Source organism: Drosophila grimshawi, unplaced genomic scaffold (assembly GCF_018153295.1).
Source record: "Drosophila grimshawi isolate 15287-2541.00 unplaced genomic scaffold, ASM1815329v1 contig_1377, whole genome shotgun sequence".
In the NCBI taxonomy this organism is placed as follows: Eukaryota; Metazoa; Arthropoda; class Insecta; order Diptera; family Drosophilidae; genus Drosophila; species Drosophila grimshawi.
Window position 1 is genome coordinate 6,900,264 of NW_025062900.1, and position 16,711 is coordinate 6,916,974.

The 16,711-nt window shown below is 37.0% G+C and overlaps 1 protein-coding gene across 1 annotated transcript in view; it reads right to left on the reverse strand.

The window, feature by feature from the left end:
• Positions 1–3,288: 3,288 nt before the first annotated feature.
• The window catches only part of LOC6562808 (roundabout homolog 2), a 57,368-nt gene continuing 43,945 nt past the window's right edge, over positions 3,289–16,711 (reverse strand). The window contains exons 13-14 of the mRNA XM_043214628.1: positions 15,647–15,748; positions 3,289–3,326 (exon numbers count right to left, since the gene is read on the reverse strand). Coding sequence (XP_043070563.1) covers positions 15,678–15,748 — 71 coding nt within the window. The 3' untranslated portion in view covers positions 3,289–3,326; positions 15,647–15,677. The remainder of the gene's footprint in view (positions 3,327–15,646; positions 15,749–16,711) is intronic.

The following is a 16,711-nucleotide window of genomic DNA, read 5'->3' on the forward strand; positions in this document are numbered from 1 at the left end:
CCAAATAAAAATCGTCACTTGAAATGCTCAAAGCATCATACAAATGCTGAGCATCTCTTCCATCAATTGCGAGTAGCCTCAAAAATTCATATTTTTATGCAAATACTTTTAGACAAGGAGGGGGGCATCGCATACTCGATTACCTTTATGCATTTACATGGGAAATGAAATTAATTCATAAATAACAAGCTCTAAGATACATTTCCACACAACATTAAATGTGCTGCTGAGCCGTGCAGAACGCAGGGAGCTCCAGACTCGAAACTCGAAAGTGGAAACTGGCAAACAACATTCACATATGAGCATTATGTAAATTAGATGAATGCCAAAATCAACTCTCGAGGCTTTTCAATGTAATTTCGCTCATGCCAAAGAATTGCAGACGAGCAAGTAGACGAGGCGAAGAGGCAAATCAAATGGCGCAAAATGAGCGGATAGAATGGTGCCATGGGTGGATGGTGGAGGTGGGTAGGGGGGTGCTCAAGTTGGAGACATAAAGGATTCGCACATTCATATGGGGTCTGTTTACAGTTACAGCTACAGCTACAGTTAGAGTTCCAGTTACAGTTACAGTTACAGTTACAGTTAGAGGCGAGTCGGTAAAGCGCAAAAACCCGCAAATGAAATGAAACGAAATGTTTGCATAAACGATTTAATCGAATTCCAATGCAAATTCAGTTAAATTTCATTTCCGGCCCAGAACCTCTGGCTGGAAGACGACGACATGGCTGAACCACAGACTCTCTGGCGGCAGCAGTCTCCCAACCCTCCGTTGCGGATATTAGCATAACACTCGCGGTAATACAATAAAAAGAAAAGGATACAAACACAGCAACAGCTAAAGATACAGACAGAGACAGAGACACAGATACTTGGCGGGGAAGGGTCGATGAGTGTAAAGCTCATTTTCAAATGGAGAAATTGAAATAGGAAACACTTTTTGCCAGCAAGGAAACTGAAACTCAACGAATTTGACTTAAGGCTTGTTGCTTGCTTTTTATGTTTTTGCAATTTGAACAGGATACATTTTTGAAATGGGGTTCATTGTGGTTGACATTGCTTACATCCATAAGGCATATAATCTTATTGGTTAGCACAAATAAATTGTAGAAACAGCAATATTCTATTATTAAAAATATTGTTATATCATTATTCTACATTACTTAACCCTGTCCCACTGAAAAATATATAAAAAGGGTATTGTAAATCTCCCTTCATTGTTCATAAGTTTGACTCGCATTTAAATGAGAATTGATTAATTTATAATAATTATATTGGGTTCATTATAATTATTATTGTATTTAGGGAGTGTTAAATAAAATAAAAAATGAAGAGATCAAGGATCAGAGGATTTGGAAGCTATTGCTGCTGTCGGGAAGCATACTATTCTTATTTATTTTATATATTTTCTCTTGGGTAAATGGGTAAAAGGAAGAACTTTTCAAATGTTCATTGATATATTCCTTAAAATAGCTTAGTTGCAGTAATCTTTACATTATTTATGATTTAAGTTTTTATATAGCTGAATTCATCTTTAGCAGTTCTCTTTCATTTTTAAACAAAGCCTAGAAAAAAGAGGAACTCGTCGCAAGAGTATGCAAATTTCGTTCTCTTAGAAATCATTGCCAAAATTAATGCAGTATTTATTTAAATGGGAAAATGAATTGACCAATTAAATTAAATGAGCCAAGTTTTGCTGCCTTTTTTGCTGCAGCTTATTATACATTTTTGTTGTTTTTTTTCTCGGTTTTTGCTGCTTTAGAGATTGGTCAAGCTTTGCTGTCTTACAGAAAGTTTAATGAAATCTTCACACGAACCGTTTTCTTTATTTTTTTCTACTTCTCTAACCCAATTGTCGCGTCATGAATTTTATTTCGCTTCTTACAAGTTGTGTAGAAATAAAAATAAAGAAATAAAAATTTGAAAAGACCGCGAAAAGAAGAAATGTATTTCAAGTTTTTGTGCCGCTTGTACAAGTTGTTGGCCGTAAGCCAGCCGCATTAAAAGACCATGCCCCGTAGTGTGGCAAACTTGCCCCTGGGTGATATTCGTAAGCCAAAGGCAAAACTTTGTGATGCACACCCCTCATCCTCACCCTACCCGCCGCCCAAGCGCCTCTCTCACACAACTTGCCCAATGTACGCTTCGGCAAGTGCATATTCAAAGCACTTTCAACACAATGTGTTTCCCATCGGCTGCTAACTCCTTTCTGTCCATCCGTCCGTCTGTCTGTCTGTCTGTCTGTCCCCGAGCGCGCCGTTACATGCCAAACACTTTTGGCCTTTGTCCCGAGACCACCGCAAAAGTCAGCGCCTGGCGCATACAAATTAATCACTTGGTCAAAAGGTTTCCAGTGTCAGCAGAGCCCAAAAAAGGCAAAGTTAATGGTGGAACCATTCCTCTCTCCCTCTCTCTCTCTGGCTCTCTCTCTCCAGCTCTCAAACTCTAGTTGCACAACATCAACAGCATTCAGCATATTTGGTTTATGCTACTCACGTACGCGACGTTTTTATGATATACCAATTTTGACATAATCCACGTGGATTACGAACACGAACCAACGGGAAATTGGCCAAAATGGGAAAATCCAGGAGATAGAGAGAGAGAGAGTGAGAGAGAGAGTGAGAGAGAGATAGAGAGAGAGCAAAGTGAGAGCGAGGGCGAGGGTGTAAGGAACTAACTTGTTTGATTTTCGTTGAGATCCCCAAGTGGCTTTAGTTTACTATTTACTTATCCAATCAAAGAAATATGAAACGAAACTTGCCACAACCATAAGCTAGATATTGTTGTTGGCTGATCTTAGCTTGCTTGGAAATGATTGAGAAGCTTAAACCCATTAAAAAGTTGAACTTAACGAGAATGAATAATGTTTGAATTAATTTCAGTTGGTTTTACAAAACATTTAGGCATGTTTTTAATTAATTGATTACGCACTTTAAATTCACTTTTCCTTAAAATAAATACAATACCTTGCAAAAAGCTTGGCATTATTTATTTTTGTGCTAAAGAAATGCCTTGAATACATTATAATTAAACATATTCTACAATCCTGTCAACTGTCAAATAAACAATCAAGTCCGATATCACTTTATATAATTATATCATATGTCATTGCTTTCATTTTGAAAACGTGGGATGACAAAGAGGTTTCTTGGATTGGGGCAGAGTGGTTCCCAGTGTTGATCCGCCTACCCGTTGATCATCTGCTGGATGCTCCTCTATACGAAATATTCAGTATAATGCAATTTGAAATCTTGGATTCGGCTGCTTTGTAATCTTTTTAGACCCCTCCAAATGTTCACACCTCCTCCACCTAAAAAGAAAAACTGAATATTCTTTTTAAAAAATTCTAAAAAATATTCCACTTAAGCTGCATAAATGTTACCTCAACTGGGAATATGCACCGCAAAGTAGTTTTCGCTGTCGAATTCTCGCGCAAATTGCTTCGATTTATTTATAAAGAGCGCCGGGGACTATCCTGACTGTGTCTGCATGTGTAAATTGTGTTTGTTCTTTCCTGCTGTGGCTGGAATCTATTTATGCCTGTATGTCTCTGTGGGTGTTTACCGCCTTGTGCACTAGTTCAATAAACTTTTATGCTAAAACCTTGCCTTGGCAAAGAAAAAGGCACAACAAAATGTGGCATAAATATGCCCAGGCATGCTTACCAGATAGCCAAGTACAGCAAGCAATGGAGTGGGAGGGGCAAGAGGGTATTATACTGGGCACATGCACACACCCACGCACCCATACGCAGGCACACATTGAAACCGAGATTGTCAACAAGGCATAAGCGAAAGTGATACCGGGATTTTCCACATCATCGTCATCGTCGTCGTCGTCGTCGTCGTTGATGGTGATGACGGAGCCTTCATGGGGATGGGGATGCCGATGCTGAAATATGCATTATAGTTATGGTAATGGGTCCGCTTGTTCAACTACCATCAAGCCACACACATAGAGAGAGAGAGAGAGAGATCCCAGCTATAGTCCAATGTCAGTCCAGACGATGATGATGATGATGACGACGAAGACAGCAATGTTGATGTCAAAATGATGACAGGCATATTTACGCTCGTTTCAGTTTCAATGCCCTACGGATGAGGTATATTAACTCTGCCACAAGGTTAGACAACGAGCAGAAAAGAGTATTAAGCAGACAGAAAGTGACAGCATATTTGTGATATTTATCAATAGGCGATAAGACCTGATTCAGTTAAGTCTTCGATCAGCTAATGGTTCAGATACCAGTTTTTTTAAAGTTTAACCGCATCAACAGCTGATCAACTGTCAGTCGTTATGATCAAGCCAATTTCAACGATCCCAATCTGTGTTTCAAAGAATTATTATGTTATTATAACAGCTGTTTTCTAGTCAAGTTGTCTCCAAAAGAAGATTCTAAAATGATGGAGATGAAAGTGTAGGCCTAAAAAGAAACTCTTTCAGAGGTTAAGTATTGTTTGTTCTATATTTGGGAAATTTTAGCTTATACGCGAGTTATAATAAATTATTATTGAAACTCTTTTAGAAAGTAAGCAGCCTGTTTTACTTTTTTTCATTCATTAAGAACTAATTAAACAACATTTTTAAGGTGATCATTTTGTTTTTTTATATATACTTTTAACCTTTAAATTTTTATAATAATTGATCCCTTATGGGTTCTTCAATTATTTAATATATTTTTATGGTTAGGGCATTTAAACTTCGTCATAATTTTTCCACTGTCTCCATCTCTTGCATTATGTGTTTGTTTTATTTTTTTTTTTTGTTCTGGCTTTGCGCGTCGTCTTTGGATTTTTTTATGGCTTTTCTTTTCATTTTCCATGCCGCTTTGCGCAAATTTTCAGTGGGCTCTGGTTAGGTGGTGCAATGTGGCTGGGTGGTGGAGAATGGGGTGGGTTGAGGTGTGCGGTGGTATGAGTTGTGTGCTCGGCTGCTGACAGGCCGTGCAAGGTTAAAGTGACAAGTGTGACGGCAATGGCGCCTTGCATAATGCCAAGGTAGCAGCTGAGTAAGGGGTCGAGGGGGGTTTGAGGGTGGCTTGAGGTGGTATTGGGCAAACAGCGGTACAACGAGGGTGGTTCGATGACTTTTCATGGGCAACACATTTGCGTCGCGACACACAACAAAATTACGTGCAGTCAGTCAGCGAGGGGGGGTGGAGGGGTGGGTGACGTGGGAGGGGGTGGTAAGTATCTCCCAGTTGTGGCATATAAAAACTTTTGCAGTCTGTGGCATAAAGTAACATGTTGTTAGTGTTAGTTCGCAGTTTGAATGCGGCTTTTGCTTTTGTTTTTATGCCGCACTAAAAACATTGAAACGCGATACGATTGTTGCAACAACTCCTGTTGTTGTTGTTGTTTTTGGTGTTGTCGTTTGCAGCACATTACCAACACCTCTGTTTGTTTGCTGTTGTTGCTTGTCTCGCACAATATGTGGCAATGTTTGTTGGCTGCCAGCATGAAATCTATGGATTTACCAGCACTTGAACTTTGTCACATGCCGCACACAACAAATGCTGATGATGACCATACTGATGTTGATGATGATGATGATGACGTCGGCATTGGTTGCACGGATCGGATGAGACATAGTGTACATAGAGAATGGGAGAGAGAGAGAGAGAGAAAGAGAGTGTGTGGAACGACATCTGTCCAATGGTGCATTAACCTTTGCCATTTCCCTGAGTGCAACTGCCCCCTCGAAAGTAGAGGGAAACTTGAGACTTGAGCTGTGATTGCACAATCTAAAGTTTGATTATTGGATATGCGGGCTAACTCAGACTAGTTGACCAGTTTTATAAAAATAAAATCCTATACATAAAGGTTGACAGCAAAATGGTTTCATTTTCAAGCCATTATCTGAAGGGAGTTCAAAGAAGATGTTTTAGCTTGACAGTCTTAAAATAGTATTATCTACGAAGAATAGATGATTTTGCAGCAATTTACGTACACCGTATATTATTTGCTAAAGTTGATATAATCTAGCCCCAATCTTAAGCCATACTGTTAAACCGAATCGGATTTGTGTTCCGGTTCCTGGTTAACGGTTCCGGGTTTTAATTTGCGTCATATTAAACAGAATCTTCTATGTCAACACTTATTTTAGTCGTTATGTTATTTGCTCAAACTTTTACAACAATTCACTCTCGCAGCTTTTTTCTCACCTAAAAATGATTTATTTATTTTTTCTTTTTATTTTGCTTTTTCATATAAATGTTTTTTCCATGAACTTTTCAGATTTTTTTTTGCATCGCTTGCTTAATTAAAAAATTAATAGAATTAATTAAATGTCAGCTTAAGCGGCATATCATGGAATATTAATAAATTAACAGCAAACAAAATAAAAACCAGTACACAAAAAAAAAAAACGAAAGTTAAATAAATAAACCGATTGTGAACCACAACAATGTTTATGAAAAACTATTGAAAAAAAGAAAACAAATTATCAACCAACTAATTAAACACACAACAAGAGGCGCAATCCTCTGCTGTACACACTGCATACCTAATACCCTTAAATAACAGTGAGTAAAACTGATAACTTAAGGCTTATTTTCAACTAATTATTTAGCAATTATTTGCATTATTTGACAAAATAAAAATATGGCAAAATTTGATTATTTCAATTTAAAATGTTGAGTATTTAAATATCCCTCTTTCAACAAAACTTTGACATGATTTTGTTGCACTCAGTCAATTTAAACAGTCAATTATAGGCCAACAAAAATACACAATAACAAATGAGAATGTTGCAGTTGGGGGACTTATGGGAGTCGAGCCTAAATTCGCTTGATAATCTTAGGAGTATGTTCCCCTATCGTCTAGGATTGTGATCCTAACTAAAATTGTGTGAGATTTATGATTTCTTGATATTTCTGTAAAGTTTTCATTAATATTATGTTATACAAATGTAGGCATTTCTTTGAAGGGTGTTTATCGATATGCACTTATCGATGTTATCGATTTTCCAGCTAGTCTGTCGCGGAATATATGCTATAGATATTTATATTTGCATATATATATATTTGCATTGCAAAAAACCAGAGATACTCTTCTAACTTCGATAGCAGAGAATCTTAACTATATCTAGCGAAAGTCAGAGTTATAAAGTTATATTAACCCACCCACAACCCACCCAACCACCACCACAACCACCCACAAAAAACACAGTCGCGGCTGAGACTCATTGAGCCTGTTGGTTGTCGTTGCTTGTTTTTTGTTTGTGGCAACAACAACAGTAGCAGCAGCAAGTGAAAAAAGCAGCAACCGCAGTTTAACCAACAACGCCCCAATGCATTTGTTATCCTCTCTTTTATGGGTGATGGAGGGAGGAGGGAGTGGGGTGGGCCAGGACATACCAGGCAACAGCAGCAAGTCCTGGCCAATATTCAAATAGCAAAAAGTCAGACATATTCTCATTAACATAAAACATAAATATTTACTTTTGGCTTTTGCACACACACACACACACAGACACACACACACACTCGACATTTCTATTTGATTTTGGTCAGAAGCAGCTCATGTGCTAGTGTGTGTGTGTGTGTGTGTGTGTTTGCGAGTGTGTGTTTGTATTGCGCACACACACACAAATCATATTTCCTTTGCATTTTTACGCCATTACCGCTACGTGTTGTCTATGGGCGTGGTATGGGTGTGTGTGTGTGTGTGTGTTTGAGTGTGTTTTGGTCTATGTGCGAGTGGGTGTGTGTGTGTTTCTTGCATTTCCATAAATGCAAATCAGTTTGTTTATTCGCAACGCGCTTCTTCGCTCATATTTATTGCAAATAGTTCAAGTTATCAGACTACCCAAAAAAAAAATGGAAAGAAAACAAGATTGAAGGTTCTAGTCGAGACAGCTCGATTAGGAAATACCCTGATAAATATATAGTGGGCTGGCTGAAGTTTGTTATTATTATTATTATGTATTATTGCTATCGCAAATCGATTTATATCGATAAATGGTGTAGTTATCGATACAAGTAAATAAACTTAATCTGTATTTAATAAACGACAACTTCTATGCCAAATTCAACACATCTCTAACATCTCATACAGATCAACTAGCTTACATAGATCGACAGACGACCAGCTGATGCTGTTCAAGAATATATATGCCTTATAGTGTCTGAGATGTTGTCTTCAAACTACATCTGAAATGTATAATTCCCTCTGCGAAAGTGTATAAAATAAAACAAACTCCAAGGAAAAATTGCTGCATATTTTGAGGCTGCATTTTTGCCACAGGTCCTGCCCTTGTGGGCGTGGCACCCATGCCCGTAAATTGCCTGCCAAGAAATGTTGAAACTTGCACTTTTTGGGGAAGGAAAATTGGAGATCAAGTTTCCTTTCTTGGGGCTACTTAATCAATGAGTAATTCTTGAAAAATGAATACTGTGTTAAGTCTTATAGAATTTGGTTAGTTAATTTTAATGGATTTTGTTGATTTGCATAGTTTTGGAAAGATACTTTGCAAAGTAAATAAATAAATCAATTTGTGTATATTTATTGCTAATTTACTTTCTACTTTTGGAATGCCAATTGCAATTAAAAACGCAATTGTTTTTTATTGTATTCAATTGCTGGCCAAAGTTTTAATTAATTCCCATGCTTAATGCAATAAACTGAAATTCCAAGCAATTATTCCGATAGAAATTTCAATTATGTTTGTTATTTAATTTACACAGCAATCAAACTATTCAAAACTGAAAGTATTTTGGATCAATTAAGTTTAAAGTACAAATCTGACTTGAGCAACTAATTGCTATGTTGCCCCGAGTGTTGCAAACATATACTTATCACTCCCATTGGGGCCATGCCACAAGGGGCAACACACAATTCAGTTCACAGCCAGCTATAGAATTACTCGCACCGTCTATCATTATAAGCAATGTCTTTATATATGCAAAATGCTAAAAATAACAACAAGAAGAAGAGCAAACACACACACTCACACTCACACACACGCAGACCATCATTAAATCAAACCCAAACCCAAAACAAAAATATTGCAAAGCCAACTTGAAAGGCGCACAGGGTGTTCGGCTACAGGGTGCTTCAGTCTAGGACCCCAACTCCAACCCCAACAACAACAACAACAAGGAGTAAGTGCAGTAACGCCCAAGTCATTAGAATGCCGTTATTTCGGTAAATTTTATGCAGAAAACTTGGACAAAAAGCAAAATCAAAGGCAAAAACAAAAACCGAAACAGAAACCAAATCCGAAACCCAAAAAGCAAAAGCAAAACGAATTTCATTAAATTAGACGTAACGGAAACAAAGTCGTTAAAACTTGGCCCCCAACCAAAAAAAAAGAAGCAAAATGGAAAACTTAACCAGGACGAATGCGACTGCAGCATGGGACTCTAACGATGCTAAGGACCTTTAGCAGGATATGCGTGAAGCAAATGCAATTGCTGGCCACAGAGACGAGGAGGACAACGCAGGACACACAAAACGGGCAACGTCATTTTAATAAAAACCCCAGAAAATCCCCACAGACAGTCAAACAGACAGAGAACAGTTAAGCAATTTTCATGGGCACATTTAGAAATACCTTTTTGCCACAAGTTTTAGGAGAGGGGTGAATTTAGAAGCCAGCCAAAAGCTTTCCCTATTGCAAGCAGCGCATTGTCTGCTTGCCAATCGAAACTCGACTGAAGTGTATGCATCTCTCCCTTTCCCCCCCACACACACACACACAGAAACTCACTCGAACTCCCCACTTGCTCCCTGACTCACTCACTATGCCATTTCACGCAATGGCAAATTGCCATTTCGATGTAACCGAAACTGGCGACCAGTGCCAAGCTACAAATTAGTATAATAAAACGTTTCATATAAAATGCGTCACACATACACTTGCAGTTGAGCGAATTTGTTGAGTTGCTGTTTTCATCGTACTCTTAACATTTCATTTTGAGCTTTAGTTTAAGCTTTGCTTTTAGTATATAAGCCTGTGTTTGTCTGCATTTGAGGTGAGTTGTTGTTTTGATTCAACAACGAGCGGGCGCGAGCTCAAGTGCTAGACCATGAATATTCCCCCATCCCCCCTGTCCAGCCTTATTTAGATGACACGCAAAATGCCAGCTGAAATTAAATTATCCCCGCAGCGGCGGCAGTCAGCAGACGTCAATGTGCTCAACTTCTTTGAAAATTGTCGCCATATTTTGCAATTAGGAGCGGACACATTCAAGAAATTACAGCGCCTAAAGGCGAAACGAGGCGAGACTTGGCGCGGGAGGCGTGGGACAGCGAAACGAAATGAGATGACAACTACAAAAAGCGACAAAGCGACCAAAGCAGCGACGCTCCAAATGTATTTTATGGCCTGTTTAAGTGTCTCAGGAAGCAGCGACTGCCGGCAGCGCAGCAGCAGATATTGTGCGCTTTTCTCCCACACACGCTCATTCGTAATACGCTCGCTTACTTACTCTTAAGGACTCTCACCCACAGCCTTGCCCGCACTTTTTGTGTGTGTGCAAGAGACAGAGAGAGAGAGAGAGCAGAGCGAGGCATTGTCTGTCTCTGTAAATAGGCTGTTAAGTTTTATGTCTGCTTAAATTACAGTAACTAAACGAAATGCAAACATTTTTTTTTTTTTGAGAGCCAGTAGTTTAGTTTAATATGTGTATAAGAGCAAATGAAATAGCAAATATACATTTTGTTATTACAATTAGCTTTTGGATTAAATGTGGTGTAATAATTGAGTGCATCAATAAAGCGGGAAATTTAATCTCTGCAATAAGCCATGCTAATTTATGCAGCGTTCTCAAATTTCACATGTAAAACATGTCAACGTGTCTCTCCCTCTCTCTCTCTCTCTTTCTGCTCAAAGCTCATTTATTTTAATGCATTTCACTAATTACTCACGAAAGCAAGAAGAAGCCATTGAGGCAGCTCAAAGCTTCCACGGTGCAAATTAAAATTGTTTTTTTTTGACTAACTCGACAAGTAAGTTTTAGTCGCTCCATTTAAAGTGCCCAACTTAACTGGTGTTTGGGTGTGTGTGTGTGCGTGTGTAAAGGTAAAAGGGAGCTGTCTGCCTGTCTGACTGTTTGGTCTTTTTGCAACCCTCCAGTTTTGGTCAATTTCAATTTGTTTTAGCCGTCGCCAGAAAACAAACAAAGTTCCAAAATCAAAAATACTGCTCAAATTAAAATGCTTGCATTTCGCATTTGAATTGCTTCACTAGAATTTTTATGTGATTTTCGTTCTTTTTTATTTGTATTCCTTCTGTGTAAATTCCTACACACATTTTTGGCTGTCTGCCGCATTTAGATTTAATCCTTGTTCTCTTCTATTGGGTAGTTTGAAATTAAATTGCTCATATAAACAACGCAATTTTTATAGTAGCAAATTTAATTCTTTTGCGTCGCTTTTAAGTGGCAGTTAAAAGTAATAAAATGGGATTAAAGAGCATAAAAAAAGAAGAAAAGATTTTTAATTTTTACCATCTTAAATTAGCTGTTGATATTTCAGAAACCTGTAAGCTTTTTGTTATAGAATACGATTATTTTATTACGGCTCTCTTATCTTGCTTTGAGAATGAATTTGGTCTGGCCAAAATATTGTCGCTGAAAAAGGCATTTCTCTTCACTGGTTTTTATGATTTCTATTATATTGCCATTATTTTATGGCTATAAATAGAATATTTAACAACTCCCTTCTCGAGTAAAACTTACATAATTGCGTTCACATTGCGTGCTTAATAAAATGATTTCATTGATAATAAATAAATGGGTTTTAGCATAAAAAACTGCTTAAACTAACTGCCCATATCTTTTAATATTTTCCATAACACAATTTTCGATATTGTAAACGGTAAAATTCAGGATTTTGTATGTTAGATAAGACTCTTTGCTTTAGGACAAGCAGTTGTTGTGTCAGCTTTAATCAATTTGCGGCCGCATCGAATTATAATGACATTTGACTATGTACTTATATATATATGTACTTATATATATACATACAGTATGTCTGTTTGATGGGCTAATCTCATCAAATTGCGTTGCACAATTTTGTTGTTATCAACAGGCATCGCTGGGCACAGGCCACAGGCATCCTGCCGGGATAACTGGGATGGCTGCGACTGCTCCACACCCAACTGTCCATTTTTATGGTCACTCAAATGCGCATTCAACTTCTGCGAGAGTGTGTGTGTGTATGTGTGTGTCTGAACTCAGCTCATATTTACGAGTTCTTTTTCTTTTTTGTATACCCTAAAAATGAGTACCAAGGTTATGATGAAGTTGAGCAAGAGAAAGAATTGGCGATGCGTATTCCTGATCAGCATCAGTAGTCGATTTATATATTTAGTCGATTATAATAGCCAGATACTTCGCTTTTAGAATATACATATGTAAGTGGTCGCATACCGTAGGCAAATTAAGTGAAATTCATTTCATATCGATATAAATCGATTGACGATATAAATAGAAGACACAGTTGTAAAGATAACTTTAACATTAATATATAGTATACCCAGATATATTATTACTTTACTGAAAAGATCAGATACGAAATATATCTTCATATAACAGTCGAGTCGAGGGCATCTCCTAGTCGAGCACTCTCGACTGCAGCTATCTAACTTGTTTTTTGTAGTTTCTTGTGCTTGGTCTGACGATGTCAAGCTGCTGATTAAACTTTATGGCAACTTGCTGAATCAGTGTTTTTCCGGAATGCCTCCAACCCGATTTGCAATTTCCATTTCCATTCCATTTTCATGCTCATCCTCCATGCCGTTATCCTTTCCGTAACTCATGCTTTGCTCACACATCCGATTGCCCAAATACAATACAAACGAATTTAATTTTTATCATTTACAAATTACCATAAACTAGTTTATATACAAATGTTGCGGGAATATCCCTAATCAGGCTCATTAAAGCCAAAAAAAAAAGAGAAAAGATAACAAAAAACAGTTGTTTCCATTTGTGTTTTCGCTTTGCCATTTTTATTCAATTATTTACAAAGTGCATTTAAAATTTTATTTGCCACATGTGTGTGTTGCCAGTTGTGAAATCGTATCATGTTCCATTGTGTGTTCAGTGTGTGTGTATCTCCTGCCACATTTGATGGCAGCAACAGCTGGGGCTAAACAAATTGAGAATTGATTCTTTATAGACCATTAGTTTTGATTATACAATAGTGTTTTGGCTGCACAACATTAAGAAGGGCTGCAGACTGAGCTGACTAGAGTCTAGGCGGGGGTTTTAAGGCTTGGGGTTGGGACTGGAGCTATGGATTCAACTGCTGGCCAGACGATGTCCTGGGCCAGGACATTCAATTGAACGCTTCAACGCCTATCGACAATTTTGTGCCAAAAATTATGACCGCTGCCGGCATTGCTATTATATCCACGATATATGGTCTGTCCTGGAATACATTGTATGCCCTATCTCCCACCCTATCTTTCTTACACGCTCTCCCCCTCCGTTCTCTCTCTCTCTCTCTCTCTCTCTCTCTCTATCTGTCTCACCAACTGAGCAGTGTTCATGTACATGATAAATTTGGGTTTATTTATCGGACTGGTCAGTAGCAAAGCAGATGAGAGCTTTGCCTATTTGTAGTTGGGATCGGATTGCTAACAGTGAGGCGTAGGACTACAAAAGGGATTGAGGAGTGTCTGTATGTGTATGTGTGTGAGTGTAGCTAATACTGTGGACAGTTCAGTTACGTTAGGCTGTATCCATTTGGTTGCTGTTGCAGCTGCCAGTTGCTGCTGTTGTTGCTGCTGCCTGTTGGCATCGGCTTAAAGTTACAAGCCTCTATACAAATGGAAAATACACACACACACACACATACACACACACCCATACACACATTTGGGCAAAGTGCTGAAATTTTCATGAGCATTATTGGAGAAACTTATAAGCCGAAAACAGACTAAAAATATCACTTGCTCTGCAGAAACTGCAAATGAAAATAGAGTATGCAACATTGAATGCAAACAATTTGGAAATAATACCTTTAGCCTGGACTTAAATTAAGTGTTTATTCAAGAAAATAATAACAGAAAATAAATATACAATAAACTTGTAGCATTATTGTAATAATATTGCTTTTCTCATAAAAAAAATACTACGATTTTTGGGAATTTACTCTGATTTACATTTAGTTATTTTAGTTACAGCATTTTAAAGATTAAACTATAAATTATTTAATAAAAATAAATAGGAAATATTAGAAATGAAATAAATACTTAACATTAAATGTAGAAAATCATGAAACAAACTTATCAATTATTTTCATTTAGAAAAAGCTACTTTATTTATTATTATGCATCAGCAACTCAAAATTTGGCACAGTCAAACTTCAAACTATTGAACTATTATCTAACATTATCGTTAACAACTTTCAGTAACTCAAAAGTAACTAATCTGAACTATTCTTAATATTTTGAGCTAATTGCGAGGTCCCTATAGAATTATTATTCTCATTCAAATTATACTTACTTTAATCAGTTTAGTTTAAAATGTTCACTCCATATTAAAGTTCACTCAAGCGATGCCTGACTGTGTACATTTTAATTTTACTGCCACAATAATAATAATATATAGTTATACCTAATAATGCCAATATTAAGCAGAAATTGTTGCGATATTAGTGCGCCTCATTTGGTCGAATTGATTTTCATTTGTTTGCACAACTTAAATGCACTCAAACAGCATCCGGGGGCAGCCAGGACACGGATGGTGCGAGGGGGGATAAGTGGGGAAGGTATTGGCAAAAAAAACACAAAACAGAGCAACACACATAAATTGTCAATAACAATTTGTAAAATTGTTTTACAACCAAATGTGAAAACAAAAGCACAAAAGCAACAGACACACACAGACAACGAGAGAGAGCGAGTGAGAGAGAGTGTGAGAGAGACAGAGGAGGGGGGGATGGGTGCATTTATTTGATTATCCTGTATTTCGCATTGCAATGTTGACAGTTGCAATGGCAAAGTGGGCAAACGGTTAGCGGGGAGTGCATGGGGACAACTAGCATTGGACTATAAACAATATCTCATTTCAATTTAATGATGCCCCAGCACAAATCTAGTGGAAGCGGGGTGAAGAGGCAAGTAGGGCAATTCAAAGCGCATAATTAATTTGAAGAGAGAGCCAGAGTAGGAAAGGGAGGATATCATTATATCCTGCACTCATTAAAAATGGATAAAAGGGTATAGTGCAGTAGTGCAAAACTATGTAGCAGACAGAGCCCATAAAATATATATGTTCTTGATCAGCCGAGACGAATTAGCCGTGTCTGTCTGTATCTCAGATACAATATAAGAGCTAGAGACTTTAGATTTGAAGTGTAAGTTGTCGTAGTTTATAGAATCTTATATGTAAGTTTACACATTCCGCAAATATCGATAACTCAGACATGTCTTTCTCATAGAGATGTATAGATATGTACTGAGTAATAGTATCATTTTGACTATCCGTATGAAACCTATTCCTATTTCAAATGACATAAGACGTAATTAAACTAGCTTTCCAAAATGTATAAACTTCATCTTTAAAAGGTAAATAAGTAAAGACTTGGTTGCAGGTTATCTCTTAGTCGAGCACTCTCGACTGTTACTTGTGTACTTGTTTTTCTAGTTAGTTGGCGTTGTTGGGATTTGGTTTTGGGTTTTGGTTTACCTGCTTTGGTCAACAGCAGTCGCATCGGAATTCAAATGACAAAATCCATCGAATCATCCAGTAGAATGTAGGCGCAGCTGTGGCGCCTCCAAACGGTGGCAGCTACACATCCAAAATTTGAAATGCCATGAAATGAAATACACATTTACATATGTTTTTTTTGAGTTGGTATTAACTTTGTTAGTAGTTATTTAGTATTTATTTGTAGCGTTACTTTTGACGTACGTTTTTTTCCGCATAATTTATCAATTTAGTTTTCATTGATTGCTTAAATCTGAATATTATTTTTTTTTTAAATATAATTTTCCATTTTATGACAGCGAAATATATTGATGGAAATATATATTTCAGTTTAGCTACAGGCAACTAAAACTAGTTCGTCAGTTAATTACAATTAAATGCTTTAATTACACAATTTTAATGTAGATATATATATATATATAATTATGTATATATATTTAAGTTTTTTTTTTGTCGGTTGGGGATTATTAATTATTTATGATATTTTACATTTAACAGCCTTATTATTAGCATTTATGTCGCTTATCTGGGGGATTATTACACATTGCACCTTTAGCTAATGAATCTGTCGTGTATATTATATTTAATGTGCTGCTGCTGCTGGATTTTAAATACAATTCTACATTATTTATTTCGCTTAGGTGAGTTACTATTTTGTAATTTTTCGTTAGGGTTTGCTATTCATTGTGTTTTTTGTTTTCTTTTTGTCAGATTTCGTACTAAAAATTACATAAATCTTTACTTAGTTTAACTACGTCGGTGCTATTTGGATTCTTTTCTGTGTGTGTTTCCATGTTTATATGTATTTTTATTTATTTATTTATTTTTATTTTTTGCTTAGCTTTTTAGTTTGAATGTCATATTCCATATGCTTTATACGGTTGAGTTCTATTTACAAGCCAATATGTATATCTAATCATAGAATGCGTTTTCTTTACACACACAAACACACTCACCTTTCGTTGTTGTTGGGCTGGGTTGGATTTCTTTCAGTGTAGAACTTTCAATACGGGTATCTAGCTTAGACCTTGAGGGTTACAGCTA